At 53.7% G+C, this 22,516-nt stretch overlaps 8 protein-coding genes across 8 annotated transcripts; 3 read left to right on the top strand and 5 right to left on the bottom strand.

Annotated features, from left to right (window-relative positions):
* Nucleotides 1-140: 140 nt before the first annotated feature.
* Nucleotides 141-3,719, top strand: C8Q71DRAFT_725044 (uncharacterized protein; the record flags this gene model as incomplete). Its single annotated transcript, XM_047921668.1, has 13 exons — nt 141-323; nt 666-971; nt 1,238-1,555; nt 1,797-2,003; nt 2,096-2,221; nt 2,371-2,436; nt 2,654-2,752; nt 2,775-2,894; nt 2,925-3,259; nt 3,301-3,361; nt 3,382-3,501; nt 3,525-3,557; nt 3,621-3,719. 13 exons carry the CDS (start codon nt 141-143, stop codon nt 3,717-3,719), a joined length of 2,073 nt encoding a protein of 690 aa, XP_047776988.1.
* A 150-nt stretch (nt 3,720-3,869) lies between these two features.
* On the bottom strand, nt 3,870-4,284 carry C8Q71DRAFT_142423 (uncharacterized protein). Its single transcript, XM_047916559.1, has one exon. The coding sequence runs from the start codon at nt 4,227-4,229 to the stop codon at nt 3,993-3,995; it is 237 nt and encodes a 78-aa protein (XP_047776989.1). The 5' UTR covers nt 4,230-4,284; the 3' UTR covers nt 3,870-3,992.
* Nucleotides 4,285-5,503: 1,219 nt separating this feature from the next.
* Nucleotides 5,504-6,115, top strand: C8Q71DRAFT_142893 (uncharacterized protein). Its single transcript, XM_047916562.1, has 3 exons — nt 5,504-5,724; nt 5,797-5,934; nt 5,986-6,115. Exons 1-2 carry the CDS (start codon nt 5,542-5,544, stop codon nt 5,926-5,928), a joined length of 315 nt encoding a protein of 104 aa, XP_047776990.1. The 5' UTR covers nt 5,504-5,541; the 3' UTR covers nt 5,929-5,934; nt 5,986-6,115.
* Nucleotides 6,116-6,404: 289 nt separating this feature from the next.
* On the bottom strand, nt 6,405-9,298 carry C8Q71DRAFT_142918 (Noc2-domain-containing protein). Its single transcript, XM_047916563.1, has 12 exons — nt 8,968-9,298; nt 8,854-8,920; nt 8,712-8,805; nt 8,436-8,662; nt 8,280-8,385; nt 8,139-8,229; nt 7,900-8,086; nt 7,733-7,846; nt 7,493-7,681; nt 7,264-7,433; nt 6,620-7,214; nt 6,405-6,548 (listed from the first exon to the last, which is right to left on the bottom strand). The coding sequence occupies exons 1-12, from the start codon at nt 9,162-9,164 to the stop codon at nt 6,513-6,515; spliced, it is 2,073 nt and encodes a 690-aa protein (XP_047776991.1). The 5' UTR covers nt 9,165-9,298; the 3' UTR covers nt 6,405-6,512.
* A 126-nt stretch (nt 9,299-9,424) lies between these two features.
* C8Q71DRAFT_711027 (CHAT domain-containing protein) lies at nt 9,425-13,198 on the bottom strand (the record flags this gene model as incomplete). The annotated part of the gene is made up of 2 exons (XM_047920784.1): nt 9,425-10,228; nt 10,283-13,198. 2 exons carry the CDS (start codon nt 13,196-13,198, stop codon nt 9,425-9,427), a joined length of 3,720 nt encoding a protein of 1,239 aa, XP_047776992.1.
* Nucleotides 13,199-13,947: 749 nt separating this feature from the next.
* Nucleotides 13,948-14,859, bottom strand: C8Q71DRAFT_142961 (uncharacterized protein). Its single transcript, XM_047916564.1, has 3 exons — nt 14,772-14,859; nt 14,159-14,707; nt 13,948-14,108 (listed from the first exon to the last, which is right to left on the bottom strand). The coding sequence occupies exon 2, from the start codon at nt 14,593-14,595 to the stop codon at nt 14,176-14,178; it is 420 nt and encodes a 139-aa protein (XP_047776993.1). The 5' UTR covers nt 14,596-14,707; nt 14,772-14,859; the 3' UTR covers nt 13,948-14,108; nt 14,159-14,175.
* Nucleotides 14,860-15,406: 547 nt separating this feature from the next.
* Nucleotides 15,407-17,854, top strand: C8Q71DRAFT_143060 (MT-A70-domain-containing protein). Its single transcript, XM_047916566.1, has 5 exons — nt 15,407-15,926; nt 15,981-16,326; nt 16,374-16,485; nt 16,534-16,848; nt 16,901-17,854. Exons 1-5 carry the CDS (start codon nt 15,532-15,534, stop codon nt 17,611-17,613), a joined length of 1,881 nt encoding a protein of 626 aa, XP_047776994.1. The 5' UTR covers nt 15,407-15,531; the 3' UTR covers nt 17,614-17,854.
* Nucleotides 17,773-22,510, bottom strand: C8Q71DRAFT_711120 (P-loop containing nucleoside triphosphate hydrolase protein; the record flags this gene model as incomplete). Its single annotated transcript, XM_047920790.1, has 25 exons — nt 17,773-17,854; nt 17,907-17,987; nt 18,039-18,169; nt 18,221-18,357; nt 18,420-18,456; nt 18,514-18,630; nt 18,681-18,783; nt 18,833-19,004; nt 19,129-19,245; nt 19,296-19,340; nt 19,392-19,503; nt 19,556-19,657; nt 19,714-19,736; nt 19,961-20,078; nt 20,134-20,158; nt 20,207-20,259; nt 20,313-20,467; nt 20,503-20,685; nt 20,740-20,830; nt 20,878-21,054; nt 21,205-21,399; nt 21,461-21,720; nt 21,773-21,988; nt 22,160-22,315; nt 22,378-22,510. 25 exons carry the CDS (start codon nt 22,508-22,510, stop codon nt 17,773-17,775), a joined length of 3,021 nt encoding a protein of 1,006 aa, XP_047776995.1.
* Nucleotides 22,511-22,516: the final 6 nt, after the last annotated feature.

The raw sequence follows: 22,516 nt of genomic DNA on the forward strand, positions 1-22,516 counted from the left end.
ACCGGTGAGGCTCGCGAAGAAGCAGCATCGAATCGCAGGCGGAATCTAGGAACCGGGCCAGCCGCCATACCAGCGGGGTATCCAGGGAAAATGCCCTCCGTGCGGTGCAGATGAAACTTTGCACGAACTGATAAGAACCGATGGCGCAATTTCGGATTATTTTCCGCGCGAAAGGCCCGCAACTGCTGCACGAAGACACGACAGTGAGAGACCGAACGCACTCACCATCTGCCAACACGCCATCGCCGACAAACAGATGGCACGTATCACGCCCGTCATATACCGCGCATGAAGGATCTCTCGCCGCACACGTGGCTGGCCAGGTATGAGAGCTTCTGTCGCCCTCGCCGTGTTCTCGTAATGCTGAGGGTCCCCGCAAAGCGGTGCTGGCGGCGCTGGAGGATGCTGAGCACAAGCCCGGAGTCGCTGCATCCAGCGCGGACGGACGGCCTTGGGCAGCGGCACGTGCGGGCGCCTCCACCCCGAGCATGCTGCTCAGCTGGACGCTCCGAATCAGCGGACCTCTGACCTAACCAGCTGCTACCAGCTGCTACCAGCTGCTACCAGCTGCTACCAGCATGGCTGTCCGGACATCCGCGCCGGTTGCGAGCAGACGGCGCATTTGAAGCTGGTAGCAAATACACCTGCGAAATCAACACCCGCAGCCACATCGGGAGAAGACAGCTGCACTCAAGCCCGCTCAATGGTCCCCAAGCGCGGGGCCGACACTGACACTGCTCGCTGAGACCTGCAAGCGCACAGGTGATCATCGGCGTTTCCTACACAGACTGTCTGGCCGCTCGAGAACGGACGCGACGCTGCACGGCACGGCGCGATGTCCTGGCAGCGGGAAACATCTGCGTCCGTCCAACCCGTGCGGTGACCCACGGGCAGAAGTGTGGTTCTTAGGACGAGAACAGCGCCACCGCCCGCCGGAGCATCGAGACAGCTTTCCACCATTCCGCAGACTGGTGAGCGCATCTCAGGGTCCAACAGAGCAAATTCTGACATACATCGTGGAAGTCGGACGTGCGCGCTGAGCGCACTCTGTACACGCAAACTTTCGGTCGACATGGCTTCGCAGCAGCGTCAGCGTCCCGTTGTCTGCCTCCCGCGCACCCTCGAACCCCATATGAAATAAGGTCAGTTGCCCCCGTATTGGAAACATAGACTATCAGCTTCTTGACGCTTAGCACGTCGGGGGCCCGCGGAAGCACAACAAGACACGCCGTTCTAGGAGCGAGGCTATGCCCGAGACAGAGGGGCGGCGCCGCAGACCGAACGACGGGCAGCGGTGCCGGACATCCCCATTTACACCTCTGACGTCGGAGAGGCAACTCAAGGATCCTCGTGCTTCGGAAACGACATCCCAAGCCTTGATCGTTCCGGGCATCAAACCGTAGCCGCTCTTTCGTCTCTTGGCCGCGGCCAAATCCCGCTAGATGCGATTACGCTCGTTGCCGTAACGCTGCACCCAGATCTTGATACAACTGACCGAAAGGCAATAGGCACGGTCCAGAAGACGAGGAACCCCGTCGGCATCATGCGCCCCGTCGTGCGCACTAACCTCGAATACACAACTGCGTCAATACAGTCGCCAACCGCGAACGGGCGCGATATCCAAACTCTGCGCTGGTCCTGGAGACTGTCACGGAACAAGGGGCGCACCGCGGGTTGCGATTGATTAGTGAGAGGCACGAGGAGATGTCGCCTGCTCACCGTCTCTCGCCGGGATGCTGTCGGCGATGGTATCCGATTTCCCCTCGCAAATCACACAGTGCGGTTTAACGTGTCAGAACCCCACGAAGCCGGGCATACATAGCGAGCACCCATGGACGCTCATCGCCCCCAACACCAAGCCCATGCTTGTCGTTCGAGCAAGCGACATCATTCGGACATGGTCGCGTCGGTCGGAGGCACGTACGGCGCCTGTCCGTCGAGATCCCTTGACTTACAGTTCGATCACCCGCAAAGCTGTGCTGGTTCATATCTCGGGATGGCCGGTCTGTATCCTTCTGTATCAGCGGGGGCCATTCCTAGGCCGGACAGCACAGCACCACGTGTGCGGCCCTTACTCAATTGCTACACATCATAGCGCACTTCGCACGACAACAGAAGTGGGCTCGATCGTCAAGGAAGGCGGGTAGCGTCACGTAAAGCCGCAGGCCGGGAGCCTGCACAACGAGAAGCGGGATCGCAATCGGCGTGCGCGCAACGGTATGTACGTACAGCTGCCATGTCCAACCTAGCTTGCGCAGGATCTGTAAAACTTGTCACATATTATTGACCGCGTCGATGCGGCCACATACGCGAATGGTTTCCCCGCATCACTCAAATGCCCATTCGTCATGGAGACCCTGAAATGCATAGGAAGCTCATACCCTGGAACGCAATGAGGTGCAAGGCTTGGACGCAGACGCTGTCAGCGGACAGATCGTACGTGTAATATCCTAGATCTTGAGCCCTCGGAGATCCTCCGTGGTATTCAGACTGGCCGAGCGAGGCGCTAGCACTTGCCCACGATACCCGATCTTTTAGGATGTTCCTCACGCGGCATCTAGTCCGGCTCGTGGTCAATGCGGTTCGTAACTCGAATTTGTAAGGGGGCGGACCCTGGCGGACCTCAATAGACCACAACATCCGACGTGGATAGGATCGGGGCGCCCTTGACATTCTGTACCCTGCAAGAATGGATGGTATGAATATCCAGATCCGTTACGCCTGGCGACGCGATAATCGCAATAAATCGGTCGTGCGTACATTTCGGAGGGCAGCACATACCATACGGGACTGTGTCCCATTCCGACTACGCATGTGACGTCAGGTTCCTGCGGAATGGTAGCAATACCAACAAATGCGTGCCATCCCCCTTCCAGCACTCCGATGCCTTGTCAGTGCGCCACTAGTGTCGGCGCGCGCGGCAGCAAGAGAATATGCATGATGGCGCGGCCGTCGCTCATCGCCGAGATTGTGGCCTGCGATGCATGCCGGGCTTCGCGACTAAGTACATGGCGGGCCGTGCGGAGTTGACGCGAAGCCAGCAACTGGCCAAGTACTGCTCGTACGAGCCTTACCAGTTACGACGATCAGGGTCGCCTGATGTGATCCGAATCGGTCCCGCGTGGATGGGAGGCGCGGACATGAGCGGATGCCGCCGGGCGGATGCTAGACAGTGGCGTCGCAGCTGCTGGACGAGTCCGACGGTGAATTTCAACTCGATGTCGCGGTCCGGTGTCCAAGCTCTAAGCTTGCTACGCGCGTAAGTCGGCTGCAGCGAAATGACCGAAGATCACGCACCAGGGCACGGAAGCTTTCGAGCGCGAGTACCCATGCCGTGAAGCTTTCCGCGCGCTGCGCCCAGGTCCGACTCGCTTCCCCCAGGCCGGACTCGCTGCTAGGGCTACCGGTGTATCTGGTGCATGCGGGGTTGGCGTGGCGGTCGTCGAGAAGGATATAGAGCCCAACCCCGGTTCCGCGTCCTTCGCAGCGATTGAATGCTGGGTGTGACGATGTCCGTCGATTAGTCCCCAGGAGCTCGTCCACCAATGGTATCGGCTGTAAGTAAGCGGTGAAGGAATGGAGGGATGACAATCGCAACCTGCCGGTATGATACCTGTCAGGTAAAGTTGGTTTGTGGAAACGCTAACATGCCAATGTACCGATTGAAGGATAATTCGGCGTTTGCGCCACCTGTGGCTGAGCATTTGTTCTACGCTTAACAACCGTGTGGACCACACGAGTGACATCGCCTGGGGTTGCCCTCGTTTGGCTAGTACCTTGTTCCAACAGCAGGGATGGCGTATTGTTGGCGATGACAGCAATATCTAGCCACAATGGCTAGCCGTACCCGCGTGATTACCTGGTAAATGAATCGGTGTTCAATAATTCAAAACGGAACGTCATATCCAGTCAATGTGGCGGGAACTTCGCCGCTGGCTAGATGCAAGGGCTGAGAACCATCTTGTAGCTTGACATCGGCGGACGAAAGACACTCATCGATGTGGAGTCGGCACTCCGACAGGTCGTGCAGAGGCGTGTCGCAGAGACATCAAGAGTCGCGAGGGATAATCCTTGGACCTTGTGTGAAGAGTGAATATCACGATGAATCCACCGACTGAATGGGAGCGAACGTCGGAGATATATTTCCCAGCCGCGGAGATCCATGCACAGGACACGAGGCTCCCAAGCATCCGCGTGAAGCACTTGGGAGCGAAGCGAAACGTCCGCATCTGACAAAGTGCTCGGCTGGATCGTGGCCCGTCGAAGTCAAGACTGAGTGTCGTGAGATACACAAATTAGCGCAGAGAAGAACGGAAAAGACAAGGTCCTCACCTATGAATAATCACCGCTGGGGGACTGGGTTATACGACGTTCGGACCGGTGTGAAAACATCGCGCAGGAACCTGGTGGACGATTGTGAGGAGAAGGCTCGCACAATAATACCAGAAAACAGGCGTTTCGTAAACACCGCCGAAACCATGATGAGCACCAGCGCGTGTTCCGCCCGACTGCACCGAAGGTCATGGAGGGCGTTCCAGGAGAACGACCGATGAGCGCCCTCTTGTTCCCAGAACCGTTCACCAGCTCCACAGGACGAGAGTTTCAGACCACGTACCACAAATAGCGCATGCACTCGTTAGACAGCGTCCTAGGTCATGGCGGAGAAATCATGGTGATCAGATGAAAAGAGACCGTAGTGAAAATCGATGCGGCGTATCGCCATGAGGGCGGTCGCCTTCGCATATGCCGTCAGTGCATGCCTGTTTTCAGACAATGGCGTGGTCTATGATGCGTACATTTGTCCTTCTACTTGGACTACCACGAGGTCATCCTTGATGGAGCACGAACTGATCATAATCTCGGGGTGATACGGAAGTGCGCTGCTGACTAGCGGACGATATAGAAGACCTCTAGGAAAGTAATGAAAATTTCCGCTAGAACTGACAATTATAGAGCACTGTCGCTGCGGAAATACATGCATCGAAGTTTAGAACCACTTACTAGACACATTGCAAGTGGGGATAGCATCGCGAATGTACATGTCCGTCGCGTAAATGGTCCCTGTAGCAACAACGCAGAACAGCAGGAATTAACAATCAAAACACCATGAGACGTAGCTTGCGGCTCGTATGAACGTGAAAAATATAGTGTCACCTTTGCAGGTGTGCGCAACGTGTTCCGGGACTTGTGTAGTTCGGGGTACTTGGGCACCGTTTAATTGGCAATGCACTTGAAGTTACCCGAGTTGTCAACGAATACGGCACAGCAATGAGAATCACAACACGCGTACAATATCCTTTCCGACTGTTTCACGGTACATTCGATGCTACGTCTGGTCGCCTGACGGGAGACGTGGTCGGTGCTGACATCGAAGAGTATGGCTGGTTGTAGACTTCGACCGTATGTAAGTTAGGAGCGTGGCGACCGAAGTCAGAACACGGACTTGACGCTTCGGGCATGTGTTACGTAATGGAGCATGCACGCGTCCCCGCGCTCCGAGTTCGACGGCCACTCTCATCTGGTCCTCAACCACAGACCCCCATGGCCACACTCAGCCAGGCCAGACAGCAGTTGCAACGCGTAGCCGCAAAATGGCCAGCTGATCCGTTTCGTCCAAACTTACAACTCAGAAATTTCCTGGAGGCCCTGGTGAACCACCCGAGTCTCACCGCGCAGGCCGCCACGGCTGCGCGTGCGCTCCAGGATGACCACTTCCACCGCAAGGTAGGCCGCACTGCATTCCGTACATCCAAGTCGCCGTCTCCGTGCATATATGAAATCGCTTTTCCCTCGCAGTATCCGCTTTCAGATAGAACTCTGAAGCCGGCTTCTATGCCGCAGTATTACACGCGGTTGGTCGAAGGCTACGAGAAAAGCGCGAAGGGTATTGGCAGGCCCTGGTGGAAGATTTTCTTCGGTATTTGGTAGCTAAAGGTGGGTCATCAACTGAAACGTCCGACTTCTCCGCTAATAGTCCGATCATAGACGCACAGTCCTCGTTGTCTGAACGATACATGACCGGCCGCCCCAGCTCACGCTTGCGTAAAGACAATACGCGTGGCAATATCGAGTACAACACCGCTGGTTCTTCCATGTCGTGGATTCCGATCTTGGACTGAATGCAGGATGTGGATGCGACGTACGCGCTCGGCCACCCTGGACTATGGCTCGACCTCTCGGGAGATATGGACACGGTTCCCAAAATTTCTGAATATAGTCGCTGGAGAGCCATGATACTTCCGAGAGTCGTCTACAGACGCAGAGCTGTAAATGGCCATATCAAATTATTCCCAGGTGCAGGTACGCGTGAGTCAATCAGTCACTCCTTGCAGAGCACCGTGTGAGACCGGTCACTGCTAGGTCTATTTCCTAGACCCACTGACGCACACTGTCTATTCATCGGTGGCAAAGCCAGCGCACATAAGGCCGCCGCCAGCACTGTGGGCATGGCTACAGGATTGCATCGGCCCTCGGGAGTCTCAATACAATTCGCATCAGGATCTGCCCAGAACTCAATCTTCCAGGATCTCGTCCTCGCCTTCTCTTGCCTACATCCACGCGTGTCAGCTATCTCTCGTGGCAAGCCCACGAATGGGCACCGCTTGTCAATGACACGCACCTTCTCGACCAGATTCCGACGCTTCTCCCGTGCCTTCCTCTGTACCTTCACATATCGACCCAACGGCGTCTCATCGACCTTGACGTTGTTCTCCCATGCATCTACCTCCGTCATACGACTCGGAGTGAAGGACACGCCCTTGCGCTTCTGTTCCGCCCACTTCGAGCTCTCCTCGATGCGTTCGACCAAGGTCTTAGCCATTCCGGCCTCTTTCGCCTTCCACGAGGACGCCTTCGCACCCTTGATCGCCTTCTTAAGCATCATCACAAGCGGCACAACCGTCTCCGGGAAGGCGATGCTCCCGTGAACGGGCCCACTCGCGAGGTACTCCGCCAGGAGATAGCTCGCCTCCTCCGCGAGCCCTTCATTGTACACGCGTGTTTTGAGGTATTGTTGGTGCGCCCGGATGTTCGCCTCGAAGTCGAAGCGCCGCAGCGTCGAGGCTCTCGGCTTCGACGACGAGGTCATCGTTGAGGTGAGGATCGGAAGGAGGTATGGCACGAGGGGCACGTACGTGCCGGTGTGCTGGGTCAGATGCAGGAGCGAGCGGATGATGTGGAAGTGGAATGGGAATGAACGCGAGTTACGGATCACTCTGCGGAGGCGATGTTAGCTGGAACCTTGCAGACTGAGGATTAACTTACTTCATGGCGCCTAGCGATACCTGCACGAGTGGGTAGATGAGAGCCTTCAACTCACTATCATTACCACCCCGCTCCACCTGTGCTTGCTTATCGCATGCTCGAGCCAACACGAGTGTCCAGAAGTCCACGCAGTGCACGTATTGCCAATTGTACACTTGCTTGTATGCTTCCTAGAGATGCGCACAATGTATTAGTTGAGCTCGGAGCGTGCGTCGGATCACATTCATACCTTGCTCTTGACCTTCATGCTGTTACGCAGATGAATGGCAAGTTGGCGAATGTATCCAAAGGCGTGTTGGTACGCTGCGGCATGGTCCATGCAGTACAACTCCGACGCTGAGTTCTTCATCAAGTTGATAGACGGCAGGGTATGCACGCTAGTCGACTTGCACGAGCGCACCAAGGTGAGGTACGTGTTCTGATACTCGACGTCAGTTCGCGCCACATCACGAACGATCATTCGACTCGCCTTCAGTACCAAGTCCGTGATAGACGCGTCGGCGGCAGACGCGAGCTTGCGGATGGCCAAGAATGCTGCTATCCGTACACTGTCGTCTGCGCTAGACCAGAGATCCAAAGACGACTAAACAGCAGCAAAGCTCAGCCTACGCGACGGCCGGCTCAGACGTTACTTACCTTGAGATAGACCTTGACAGCTTTCCGACTACTCATGACGTACGGCAGTAGCTTCGAGCTCTCCGTGACGGCCATGCGCAGCATCTCCGTGTCGCTGAGCTGCGATACGAGGTGGACCGCATTGTAGAAGTACGACAAGATGAGCTTCTGGAGCGTCTTCCATTTCGGCGTCTGCGTGGGGCCCTTCCTGAGCACCCGGTGAGTACGACGTATAGGGCGAGCGGTGGAAAAGAACGGACATCTTGCCATTGACGAGTGTTTTACACGGACAGTGGTGATCCAAAACGATTGGTGTATACTTGAGAGTTGTGACCACGAGCTTGTTGTATACTGGCGAAAAGATCAGGTCGCGGCAACCGAACAGAGGAACTGACCCCTACCTGAGGGACTGTCTATTGTCCACGCGAGAGCTTGGTCTTCTTCATTCATGTGTGCCGCTGAGCGGAACGCAATGAGAAGCCGTCTTAGGGCGCGTAGTGACCGATGCTACTCAGACGGATGAGAGGTTGGCATTCCGAGTGTCCAGGCGAACGTACCTCTAGAAGTGCCTTCTGCCACCTCCGCAATACTTCTTTCGTCAGTACAGGTGCTTTCTCTTCCGGCATCCGTTCCTCATCCATGTCATCCTCTAGTTCCACATCCTCTTCAGCGCCGTCAGCATCGAAGTGCAATAGCTCGCGGTCGTTCTCTTGTAGGTACTTGTAGAACTCTGGATCCTTCTCCGCCAGCTTCGACAGCTCGAGCATATGTGTCCGCCCTTCTTCTTAAGCAGACGTCAGGAGACGACCGGTCATGAATGCATCTATACTCACCGTCGAGGTCATCTACAGAGGCGAACGACTCGTCGTCCCCGATGTCCTCTTCATCACTCTCACCTTCGCTACCGTCCGACATCGGGGCGTCCTCCTATGACTGCCGTCAGAACTGATTAACCTCAGCGACCTCATGACGCACCTCATCGTCCTCCTCACCCTCCATGAAGCCACCACCGAGGAAGTCGTCGACCGACATCCCCTTGAATCTATGTCCATGAGGACTGAATGCTACGGAGAAGTGCGAAAACCGTACTTGTTTCGCCCCTGCTCCTCTTCTACAGCGTCCTCATCATGCTCGTCCGTCGGTAGCCCCTTCCCTTTCCCCTTGCCTGCTTTGCGCTTTTCCGCTTTCTTTTTGATGTCTCGCTGCTTGCGCCGCGTCTGAATCACTTTCTTGAGCTGTCCGCTCGCGGCAAATTTCCTTGTGGCTTTTGCTGCCTTTTTCCCCATCTTGCAGTAAGTGAGTTATAGACGATACGTGTAGGGCGAAGCAGCTTCCGAGCGACGAGGCGGTCGAGTGTACGAGTGGCTGAGCCGTCTGGAGATCTTCACCACGTGCTAGTTCAGTACAGGCGCTTCGCGTCGATCGCGGCTCGAAGGCAAACCTCGATCACACCTTCAGCAACCCGAAAATGCTTGTTTGAACTGTTCCGCCGCTGCGAAGATACAAACACAAGCATCAATTCCAAGATACACTACACAGATTTTTTCTACAGTCCTACATGAATAAAGGGAACCCAAGCAAGAAGAGCAGCATCGTCCATGACCCCTATCTCCTCTCTGAGCCTATTCACAGCTACATGCAGGGCTAGGGCAGACTTGCTACCATGAGGTCTGTTGTCCTTGCATAGGTATGAATATACCTCCTCAACAATGATAGGTGCATCCTCATCTCTGATAGACCACATAGTAGCAATGACAGACTTGAATCCAGCAAACAGCATGCCAGCTGCAAGGTGAACTGCCTCCTCTGAGAGGTTGGCTGCCCCAGTAGCTGTCTGGCAAGCAGAGAGAATTGCAAGTTCAGCATGTGGGATGGACTTTGTGATCAGGGCTGAGAGCTCCAGAGAGCCATCATGGAGACAGAAGGCACTCTTTGTAGGCTCTAGCAGATTCTGTGTCCCATGGCATGCCATATGAACCCAGCTGCATGTAGAGAGCCCATCAAGGACTGCCTCTATAGTAGCTGCTGAGCCACTGAGGTAGTGATTCAGGGTATGACATGCATCCATGTGTCTCATCACAACAGACTGTTCCTCAGCTGCAAAGTACAAGGGTGGTTGGCCTGGAGTCTGAGGCTGAGCTATCATCAACAACCCCTTGAACTCTGAAGCCTCAGCATGAAGGGAAGCTGTCAATGATGCTAAGGTGGGGGTGTATGATGACACCATATAGCTTGAGACTTGATCACTAGGGCTGTGACCATCATATAGTCCTGCAGCATGGATAGGCAACATAGCAAGTGGTCCTGTGACACACCACCAGCAATGGGCCTTCTGTTCATCAGGGAGACACTACAATATATATGTATTATTAGATGTGAGCATAGTGAATGAAAATCTCCTCACCTGAAGGCCTAAGGCTTGGATAATTGGCTGTGCAACATGATGCCATAGTATAGCCAAGATAGCTCTCAGGGAGTGCTTTGGCTGTCCAGATGCTGAGATAAGCTTTGCCTGTCTAGACTGCCTGGTCTCACGCATCTGGACCTCAGTTTGCAAGATAACACCATGCAGAGCATGCTGCATTTCAGATCCCATGTGAGAAGTGAAGTTTTCCAGTGCAACATGCACAACAGACTCTTGCCCAGATACAAGAATCAGAGCATCACATCTCAGCCTGTGTACATTCACCATGATGACAGGACCATTCTTGCATGCAGAATGTATATCTCTGAAGGACTTGGGCTTGAGGAAGGTATGGAAGCCTGGTTTTGCTTGTACCTCCCTCAGCAAATATTCCCATCTCTCTGCAAGTTGGTGATGATGAGCAGCAGCTTCATGGAGAAACACAGAGCTCTGTGCAATATTTGCATTTGACTGAGATATGCTTTCTTTCTCCAGAGCTTGAGCTGCAGATCTGAGCTCCTTGGCCAACTCAGGATATTGCTCATCCAGTTCCTCATAGTGTGCTCTGAGCTGTAGGAGCTGATTCCAGACAATAGATCTGCCTTGCTCTAGCCACTCAACAGCAGTATCAAGCTTATTCAGCATGATAGCAATGGATGCTGCCTCATTGACAAAATCTTGCAGAGATAGAATCTGTCTATATTGCTCAGTCATATTCTGACCAAGCCATATGAGCTTAGGTAGTAGGCTACATGCCCAGCTATATGCTTCCAGACACTCATCATGGAGAGAGGAATCCTGGAAAGCACAATGTGCCCACATCTTAGCAGCTGCAAATCTGGTAGCTATGCTCCCAGTGAAGGCTGTTGCAGCAGCATGGTGGTAGACAATGGCAAAGTGCAAGTCATTCTTGTCCAGAGTATGTTGGTACTGGACAAAGAACTTGTTCCCAAGATCATGATAGCACTCTACCTTCCTTGCATGGTGCTCAGGGGTCAATTGGACAGCATGGGTCATCAGCTCGATCCCAGTCTCAGCATGAGAATACTGTGTGTCATCCTTCTGGTAGTAATGGAAGTGGGCATTTGCCAAGTTGCCCAGATATGCAGGCTTCATAGCATGTCCATCAGGTACAAGACCCACTGCCTTCTCCAAGCTGTTGATAGCCTCATCAAGGTATGACAGAAGTCCAGTGTGCTTAGCATATTCAAGGCATGCAGCACCATGGTTGTTCAGGTGGATTGCCAGATTTGTAGCATCATCTAAAGAAGATGCAATAGCTCTCTGATAGCAAGAGATAGCCTCCTGTAGGTATGTGACCTCCTGAGCATGCTGATAGTGTGTTTGATATGCAGTACCAAGATTTGAGAGGCTTGTGGCCATCTGAGCTGAGCCCACATCTGTCTTCTCAACTGCAAATTTTTGGTACTCAATTGCTTCCTCAATATCTGCAGGATTGTGCAGCCTGTCATATCTCAGCAGGTAGGAAATCCCAAGATTACTCAGTATCTTGGCCAAATGCTTGTGAGTCTGTGGTATCAAGCTCAAAGCAGTTTGTTTGTGTACAAGTGCTCTATCAATATCACTGATGTTCATGATATGCTGAAAGCGGTGGTCTAGAGCCACTCCAAGATTACTCATTGAGAAGATAGCATCCATAGAACCCTTCTCAGAAAGCTCAACAGCTTGTTCAAGGACATTGACAGCCCTATCAGACTCAGCCAGATGGCCAGTCTGTTCAAATTGATTGTCTAAGGCAGTTCCCAAGATTTGCAGGAAGCTGACCATCCTAGGATGATTCCTGGGTACAGCAGCAAGTACATGGTCCATGATGTCTATGGCTTTCTCACTCTCTGCCAGCTTGCTAGTGTGCAGGAATTTCAGCCTGTATGCATTGGCAAGAATAGCCAGCCTAACAGGTCTGTCTGCATGAGAGATAGGAGTCTGCTCAACAGCTTTCTCCTGAATGGAGATGGCATCCTCAATATCTGGCAAGTTTAAAGTATGTTCAAAGTTCTCTTCCAGAACTCCAGCCAGATTACTGAGGAGCACTGAGTTCTCTATGAGGGTCCCAGCTGGGGCAATCTGAACAGCTTTTCTTCTCATAGCTAGAGCAGCAGTCATGCCTGAAGAATCCCCTATCTGTCCAGAGTGTATCTGGGAGTGTATCTGGAGAGCATTGGCAAGGTTATTGAGATGCTTCATCTTGTTATAGTCATCATAAACACAGAGATCTGCAGCCCTCTGTTTCAAGGAGATAGCCTGGCCTAGATCAGAGAGATCTTGGGTATGAGTGAAGAGGGACTGGTATGCACCACCCAGAGTGCCCAGTTGAAGATGCTTCTCAGGATGGTCATCAGGTGTGAGGTGTGTGATGCTCCATAGGACCTCAATGCCCTTCCTGATATCTGACACATCCCCAAAGTGATCAAATCTCTTCTGATAAGCATTCCCTAGGTTGGTGAGAAAACCAGACTTCTTGAGGTAGCCATCAGGAGCAAGGTCCACTGCAGCCTGCAGAGAGGATATAGCCTTGTCAATGCCAGCCCTCTCATGAGACCTCAAGAACATTGTGTAATGGATTTGCCCCAGAGTAGATAGCCTATCAACCCTCTGGGGGTCAGCCTCAGGATTCAAGAGCATAGCAGCCTCCACAGCAGTGAGAGCTTTCTCCAGATCCCTGATCTCGGAAGAGACCTCATAGTGAGAGAGGTGGGCATTAGCCAGGTTGTTCAAGAACAAGGGCTTGTTGGCGTGGCCATCCGCGACGAGAGCAACGGCCTGCTCGTAAGCAAGAACGGCCTCCTCGATGGGCGACGCAGACCGCGTGGCGGTGAACATGAGCCGTAAGGCAACGGCGACGTTGTTCAGAAGGTTCGCTTTCGTGACGGGGCTCTCCGCGAGCTCGACGGCCATGCGCAAGGCAGCGACGCTCTTGCGGAGGAACACGAGGTCCCTCGTCTGTTTGTACAAATTCTGCAGCTTCAAGCCCAGGTCGTTCGCGAGCTGAATCCCATCTGTTGATAACATCGATCAGTCGAACGAATAGCGAGACAAAGCATAACGACAAAGCTCTAGTGACGACTTACGACCGCAAACCTCCGGGAGCAACCTAGAGTAAGGCATTATTGTCAAGCATCGACGCGATACGTCAAACACGCACCTCTGGAATTCATCGAAATCGAGAGCGGGATCCAACATCCTCGCAGGAACGGCGGCCGGCGATCCGGAGGACACGACGTGATCGTCGTGGGCGACGGAACTGTGGCAAGGACCCATGTTCAAGGCGATACTATAAGAGCGGGGGGTTTGGGCGAGCAGTGCGGGGGTTGGAACGATGGCGGGAAGGGGGATTTGATGATGCGAGCCAGGTCTTATAATGCGAGGACGCGCGCTTGCTTGCACGTATCACGGATGATGGATCGACGATAACTGGACCGCACGCGCGTCTGCATGTACTGGCTGTGCACGAGGTCAATCACACATCAGATGAGAGACCTGCAGTTGGGACGCACCTGGGTCACACGGGAAGGTGGCTACGAAGTCTAACTCCGGCTACCCCAGGGGATAGGATAAGATCGCACCCTCCACAACAGCGAGAGCGGCACATAAGTGCTGCTGTACCATTGTGGTCACGATTTTGGCCCAGCAATCAGTCAATATAACGTCGAGAGCATTTCAGATCACTTGAACGCGCCTTATGGAACTGAATAGAGCACTCAAACAACCATGCAAGACGTGTCTGGGGTGGAATCACTGAGCAGCTTCTACATAGCGCGTGGACACACAACTGCCCCGGACCCTCTCGCCCGAAACAAAGAATCTCCTGTAACAATGCGTGAGATGGGTAGGACCGACGTATCCAATGGTACTCACAACGTGGAGACGAATAATCAGCAACTGTAGGGCCCCTGCACGATGCGCGCATTGACGTGCGGGTAAATCGTGACGTTATTCGTCAACGTGTTCATCGCCTCCTCCGAGATGACGAAGTCCCAGCCCGAGCCCCCGGCCGAGTTGATCAGCTTTACGCCAGCGAAGTTCCCCGCGAACTCGAAGACGACGCATTGGCTGCACAGCGCGGAGTCGGGGCCGGTGATGTTCGCGGACCCGCCGAGCGACGGGAAGGTTGGAATGGAGCCGTAGGTCGCGTACCCTTCGGAGGTGAGCTGGCTGCCGCACATCGCAGAAGCGGTGGGAGTGCTAGCGGTATCGTAGGATGTGTCATAGGAGATGGAGTAGAGCGTTTGGCCGAGCGCGTGCGGGGCCACGAGTACGGCGAGGAGCGCGGCGATTTTGATGTTGAATTGCATGATTGTCTCGAAGTTCGTATGACGGAGCTGAGATACGAAGAGCGATATAGGTGGTGTCCTGGCGAAGCCGTCTTATATCCCTCAAGGAACACGGCGAATCATCACCATGACCCTGAAGAGGCGGACATACATGCCGTCAAGAATATGGCGTTTGAATGAGGGCGTTGGAGACTTGCCGAGAGGATGATCCCGCTGTTGTCCGCGCGCACCGACGGAGATTATGCTCTTCCGAGCATATCAGAGCTCATACCAACCAAGGATCATGCCGAAGGCAGAAGGCAGAGAACTCCCAGAGACACCGAGAGCCAGAGCTACTACGTTCGCAGAAACAAGGAGGCAGGCCCGTCGCCACAACGGTGCTCAGTAGTGTCCCAGAATTCTGGCCAATTTTGTACTTGCTGAAGGCCAGATCGCCCGACCGGTCGCAGTCGGATTCGAGTATGTACCGTACTACGGAGACTTCGTCAGTACGAATGTTGTACGCCCGAGGACGAGATAAGTGTTACCGTACGAGGATGGCCCCAGGATGGCCTGTGAGAATCATCGAACAGTTTAGTCAATCAATTCGCCAGAATGCCGTTCGCGGAGTCTCGGACCCGCCAAGGTTCAACGTTCATCGTGGTGGAAGGAAGGCAAGGGAGGCAATGGTTGACGCTTGTCGAACGTTCTTCAAAGGCCTGTAGTAATAAAAGATAACCACCATTACAATAGCATTACGTCACTGTATTGGGGGTCTGTTACCGGCTTAATTACGGTCTTTGTACACTTACTTACCTGCTTCCAAGTGCTTTGTATCATCTTGAACTCGGTACAGCACCTTACTAGCCCTCCTCATTCATCGCTGATGCACGTTTGACGTTAGGTGACCCTTGCGCCGGTGTTTGAGCGCAGTTTCCTGAACCACATTAGCCAGGTTGACCTGTGTGCTACACTACGATGAACAGTGCTACTTGTGAATGCCTCGCATCCGCAAACGAGCTTCTAGCCGCTCACTCAGCTCTGGTCTCTCGTATACGCGCGACGCAGAAGCACCATCGTCGCCAGCTTAGGGCCCTACCTTCTCCTCCAATTGACCTGCTGAGATTACCGCTAATTCCCTCACCACCACCGTCACCACCACCATCTCCGCCCACTTCCCCGCAACTTCCCCAGAAACCTCGTCTCATTCGTCAGGACCTGCCGCCCCCGAAGAAGGCGCGTGCCTTGCGGTATCAAAACTACGTTCCAGAGGAGGAGACCATCCGGAATGACTACTCGCAGCGTTATGTGGATGGTGGAGAGTGGCCGCAGGATTGGGTGCTGGGTGCGGACCCGGAGCATCGCTTCGAGGAGTGAGTGATCCACCTCATGTCCGTGCAATGCTGAACGCGATTATCGACGAATAGATATCCCAAGCAACAGCGACTACTCGCGTTGAAGAAGGCTTCCGTCGCAGGACACGCTCTCCCGCCTGTCTACCTCCCATATTCTCAACTGTCCACCCTCCATCCCGCAAAGTTCGACGTCATCCTCATCGACCCGCCGTTCTCTTCCTCATTCACATGGGACGACCTGCAAGAGCTGCCCATACCCGCGCTCGCCGCAGACCCGTCCTACGTGCTGATGTGGGTAGGCAGCGGCTCCGGCGAAGGGCTCGAGCGAGGACGAGAGGTCATGGGGAAGTGGGGCTTCCGCAGGTGCGAGGACATAGTCTGGGTGAAGACAAACAAGACGAGCAATCGGGGGCCTGGGGTGCGTTGTTTGTATGCTGCGTCTGAACGTCGCTCATCGTCTCTCAGACAGACCCGCCTACTACGTCTCTCTTGACGCGGACAAAGCAGCACTGTCTGATGGGCATCCGAGGTACAGTCCGACGGTCGACAGACAGCTGGTTCGTCCACTGCAACGTGGGTGAGTACGCTGATACCTCCCTTGCTTACACTCGCTGACTCCATCTAGACACGGACGTCATGATCTGGGAAGGCGACGCGTCGGACCCGACGCTCAAGCCTCCAGAGATGTATACGCTCATCGAGAACTTCTGTCTCGGTCTGCGGAGGCTCGAGATCTTCGGACGTGCGCGCACGCTCCGGCGGGGCTGGGTCACAGCGCTCGCAGAAGGGGAGGAAGAGCGCATTGAGCACGGCATGTCAATCGACGCAGACGACCAAAACGAAGGCCAAGAGAACGCGACTCCGTGGGATCGCGAGGTATGGGAGAACAAGGTCAAGGGGCTCTCGAATAGCGGGAAGGCTGTCGTGCCGATGACACCAGGTGCGTCGCCCATTGACACGGAAGTCTCAGCCCTTACTCAATGAGTGTTTAGAAATTGATGCTCTGCGACCGAAGTCTCCAGTGCGCGGCGGCTCTGCCAACACCAACTCAGGCATGGGCTCCAACTCCTCAACCGCGCCAATATCAGGGAACGTCCCCATGTCGATGCCCATGGCCAGCGGGGGCGGGGGCGGGCACGCCCGCGGCAACTTCAGAAACCAAAACGGCATGATGATGCCGCCCGTCATGGCGATGAACGGGATGCCTCAGCCAGGCGAGCTGGGCATGATGGGCTGGGACATGCCGATGAACATGAACATGGGCGGGATGAACATGTCTGGCGGCGCGCTCCCCGTGAACAACATGGGCGGCGCGCCCATGAACGGCATGGGCGGGATGAATCATATGAACAATATGAACAACATGAACAACATGGGCAACATGGGCAACATGAACGGTATGGGCCACGGCCCAATGGGCATGCCCCAACAAGGGATGGGCTTTTCGCCCGGGGCGCGCCAGGGCTTCGGCGGATTCGACGGTGGCCAGATGCAGGGCGGTATGCAGTGGATGGGCGGGCCGGACGAGCATTTCGTCGGCGGGCCTGGGGGTATGTACCCTGGCATGGGCGAGCAGATGATGGGCATGAACGGGATGGGCGGCAACGTACCTATGGGCGGGGGGATGATGAACCAGGGCATGAACCCGAACATGGGTATGGGCATGGGCCAATGGGGCGGAGGCGGCTTCGATGGTCAGTATTGACGTCGCTGATTAGACGGCTTCCAGGGACATCTGTTGTACATTAGCTGTTGTACGGTACATATATACATCTACATGTTGGTATAATGAAGACAAGGATATGTGAGATCAATCGCCAGAGAACAAGATTCGGCGCCGGAAAGGACAAGAGTCGTCATCGTATCAGAGCTTCCTTCCCGCCCGAGCGTGGTGTCGGTCCAATTCAACAAGGAAGTCATTCTGTCGTCCTACGGACCATTTGTTGCTATGAACAAGTGATGAATAGCGTGCACACACGAGGGTATGAGAGCACTCACAATTGCATCAGGAATGAAGTGAGCTGCTCGGCACTCGTGATGTGACCCATCTCAATCATGGAAGCTTGTCGAGCTCTCATCCTGGAGCGATGGTCAACACGCCTTTCACTTCCCAACTCATGCAGTACATACCGTTCCTCTGGCGTCATCTTCCGCCTGTGATGACTGCGAACCGGCGGCCACACCTCTCCCGGGGTACTATCAGTCTTTGCCCCTGCGCCGCCCTTAGCCTTGGCGTTGGCCTTCCTAGCTTTCTTCTTCTCCTGTCCACGCTGTCAGCGGGATTCCGCGTGTATACGAGCTGTGCGACTTACCTCGACAGCATTCTTGTGTCGCTGTCCTTCGATCGCGCTCTCAGCTATCAGATCCTCATTGCGATGGATATACACCACGCCGACAGCGTTGAGAATTCTCTGTATCCTGTCATCTTTCCGATCGACTTGAACGGGCCCTGTACGCACATCCCTCAAAGTCAGCTGCCAAAAAAACAATATGACCCGGACTATGACTGACGGTCATCCAGGAGCAAAGAGTCGAGGCCACGCAAGTCCTGGCCCTAGACATTATGGTCATTGACTAAATCAGGTGACACAAGGTAGGGACGCACATCATCCTTGAGTTGTGGTTTGTCTGTTTCAACGTCGGAGTCAGCGCTGGGTTTCCTTTTCTTCGCCTCGACGTTGGCCAAAGCCCAGTTGAAGTCGGAGACGACAGCTTTCTCGATCTAGACCGTATTCAATCACTGCTGAGCCGCGTCATGCAAGAGCCACCTACAGCCGTCTTTGTAGCAAGGGTATCCTCATGCAAAGTGAAAATATTCTTGATACCGAACAGCTCGCCTTGTTTGTCCTTGTCGCCTTGGACACCCTCAAAATACCTGTGTACGCTCGTATGAGTACACCGTGTGCATCAACTATGTAGCTCACCTTGTCTGGAAACTTGCGTTGTAGCCGACTTGCATCTGCTGCTGCTTGTAGACTTGCCGCGCATAGATGAGTTCCTCAATGGACCCTGCACCCAGCAGACGGAAAACTTCAACATCCCGAGTTTGGCCGAATCGATAAGCACGGTCTATGGCTTGTAGGTCGTGTGCAGGATCTGAGTAACGGGATGTCAGAACATTACGCTCAGTCTGCCACTTGTCAGGGTAGTACTCACTCCAATTCGGATCTAATCGCGATGTCAGTCTATGTCGAGTGCATCAAGAGTATTCAAAACGTACCGAAGATGACCACCTTGTTTGCTCCTGTCAGGTTTAAACCTGTACCACCGGCCAACGTCGAGATCAAGAATACGAAGATATCCGGGTCCTCATGAAACTTGTCGATGAGCGGCATACCTGCGAGGGAGAGGTCAGCAGGTCGTCACGATGATCACGATCCTACCTACGATCTTGAGGTCTCGTCGATCCCTCGAGTGTAACGAAGCCCAGGCCTTCAAAACCAGTCAGCTCTCAGTACACCATATACATGACGACGAGTTTACCTTCAGCCTGAAGATGGTAATCGAGAATCTTCAATATCTTGACGGACTTCGTGAAGATCAGAACCTTGTTCGTGGGGTCCCGACGCCAATCTTTGAGCAATGACTCCAAGACCTGTATGGATCGCGTCGGAATTCGACTACAAACAAAATATGATATTACGCACCAGCCACTTTCCACATAAATTTGGGACCATGATCGCAGGCCCATACTTCGGTATCGACCCTTCTGGGAAGGCCATCTTAGCAAGTTCCCGATTCCGTACAGTCTGCATCAACAAGCTAAATCAGTATACATCGTGCGTCTCTTCAGCCGCGAACGTACCTGCTCCGGTGTATCCGTAGGGGCTTCCACGCACAGTCAGTAGCATATATGGGACCCCAATACGTAGTGACTCACAGGGCAATATGAGTGCGAGATGGTTGGATACCCGTATGAGCACGGTAAGATATCTAAATAGGTCCCCCTTATCGAACGGATAATGGCACTTGCAGCGTCTGGGGGCGAAGGTCAGGTCGATGCCATACGCATTCTAGCCCTTGACCTCACTTCTTACGAGAGCCGCAATCACAAAGCTCATCCTTCCGTATCATGTTCTGCACGGCCTCCGTATTCAGAATGCGTTTGTACACCTCGATCTGCTTCGGTGTCAACGGGCAGAACGCCACTTCGTCGAGTTTGTTTGGAAGCTGCAGGGCATCGATGAGCAAGAGCGTTTCTGATTGCGATGGCTACGAGACTGACTTGTTCACGAATGATGTCCTTCGTTCTGGAACATCATCAGTACCTAAGATCGGTGTCTTGAGGAGGACCCCACCTTCTGAGGAAGAAATGCGGGAGCAGCTTCTCTGCCAGCACTTGTGCTACGCGCTGTCGGGTACGATCAATACTGATGATGCACGTCGAGTTGCAATATAACTTACAATGCCTCTCGAGCGTTGCTCTACACTCGCAGATTTGCTCTGGCCGACCCCCAGAGGCTTCGTGACGTAATTGTCCCACTGCCGCTTAGTTCCTACCTTACCTGGATTCGTCCAGTTCAGGATCGTCCAGAACTCCGAGTATGAGTTTTGGATCGCTGTGGCCGGGTCAGCTACGTCCAGTACGTTCGACGAGTAGATGACTTGCCTGTTCCCGTGAGACCAAAGCGGACCGTACATGTGAACTGGTCGTAAGCCAACGCAGTCCCTGAGCGAGGGTTTTTAAGGCGGTGGACCTCGTCAACGATGATGCACGACCAAGGAAGATCGTCGAGTAACGCAATGTCATTGCGCGCTGTCTCGAAGGATGTGACAACTGGACAGAGATGTCACCGATGCGTGTTCGTACAGAATACAGTCGGATACTCACGGACATCGAGTCTGCCCATCTTGAAGTCATGAAGTACCTCGCCGCGCTCGTTCTTAGTGCCGGTATACATTCCAACCTCGAAGTAGCTCCACTAAGATCTCAATCAGCAATTGAACACATGGCAATGACTCTGCCAACCGTCTCAAATTCTCGTTGCCAATTCCCGACCACTGAGCTCGGTGCGATGATCAGGCAGGTCGGCCATGTAGCGTTGGCTGGCGGGAGCACGCGTCGCTTCTTCCATTCCGGACTGATATCTTGGAGATGCGAGACGTGTTTTCGTCGGCGGTCGATGTCCCGCTTGTCACCGTGTTTCTTCATGATTGCCGAGAGAAAGGAGATGACCTGGATGGTTTTACCTATGACAGCGTGAGGCATGCGCGCATATCTTGAAATACTTCACAACATACCCTAGTGAATGTTTGTGTCAGTGAATTGATCAGACAACATGATTAGCAGCCGTACCAGACCCATGTCATCGCCGAGCACACCGCCCCTGCCTTCTTTGTACCGTTCATAGAAGAACCGAATGCCTTCTCTCTGATAGCCTCTCAAGAACGTGTTGATCTTCCAAGGGACCGAGTAACCTGGATCTAGTACAAAGGGTCTTTCGCTCTTCTTGCCAGGGGCGAGGATGAACGCGGGACGTGGCCGCAGAATCTACAGTAGAGCCATGTTATGACCATCTTGATCGTACTCATGTGTACTTTGAGTCACCCACCAAGTCAGACTCCTCTTCGGCCTCCGCGTCTGACTCGGTTTCTGACCCCGAGTCTGCCGACACCTTAGGCGGCGCCGTCGCTGGTGCTGCATTTGGGTCCTCTTCTTCCGTTTCCTCTTCCGTTACAGAATCGTCATCGGAATCCACCCTAGCTTTCTTCATGACCGGCAAAGTAGCACCAGCCGGTGAGTCTTTGCGCTTTAGATTAGGTGATGCTTTCGTGACGGACTCAGGCTCGCTCTCTGACTCAGTCTCTGAGTCTATGGTGTCGAGGTTAATACATATTGTGTCTGTAATAACCATTGTACATACCGTCGACTGGGTGGCATGAAGGTACGGCTTCATTTGCTGCATTGATACGATTGGAATTAGACGCGAGTCGCTTCTGTAGCACGGCGAAAGTGTTCAGTACGACGGGTGGCTCCGGCTCTTCCTCGGTTTCGTCATTAGAGACCTCGTCGCTGGGTTGTTCCTGGACCTCGGCGACACCGTCCTCGTCGTCAGAGACAGGTTTAAGTCCCAAATCCTCTACAGGTACAAGTATGTATTCTTCCTATATAAGACGACTGCTGAAAGACGTACTGAAGCATTCCACTAGAAGGTTATTGTATTGTGGTACAGACGCCTTGCTTCGTTTCACTTCTGTCCCACAAAACATAAGCACAATCATTCACGAGAGTAACTGTATGCAAGACAGACTTCGAGGTTGATAGTCTTCGCTGACATCGACAGTTTCCCTCCTCTTCTTGCGGCTGCCAGGGCCGCTTGTGGATTTGGACTTCGTTGCAGATTTACTCTTCCGCGTTGGTTCGTACACGAATGAGCCCGGATTGAAATCTGAATCTGAGTCTTCTTCTGTTGTTGCGGATAGCCATGCATCATCAGAAATATGCACAATCAACTTGAATGTTACCCACCTAGGGGAACCGGGTTGGAATGTACGAATTCTGCGCATTCGCCTATCGGTGAGTTGCGCACAGTTGAAACACAGTATTCCTCACTTTCTCGTTTATTTGTCTTCGTTTTCACAGTGGAGGTGCGCGAAGCCATGGCGGA

Source organism: Rhodofomes roseus, assembly GCF_022264815.1.
Source record: "Rhodofomes roseus strain CIRM-BRFM 1785 chromosome Unknown C8Q71scaffold_15, whole genome shotgun sequence".
In the NCBI taxonomy this organism is placed as follows: Eukaryota; Fungi; Basidiomycota; class Agaricomycetes; order Polyporales; family Fomitopsidaceae; genus Rhodofomes; species Rhodofomes roseus.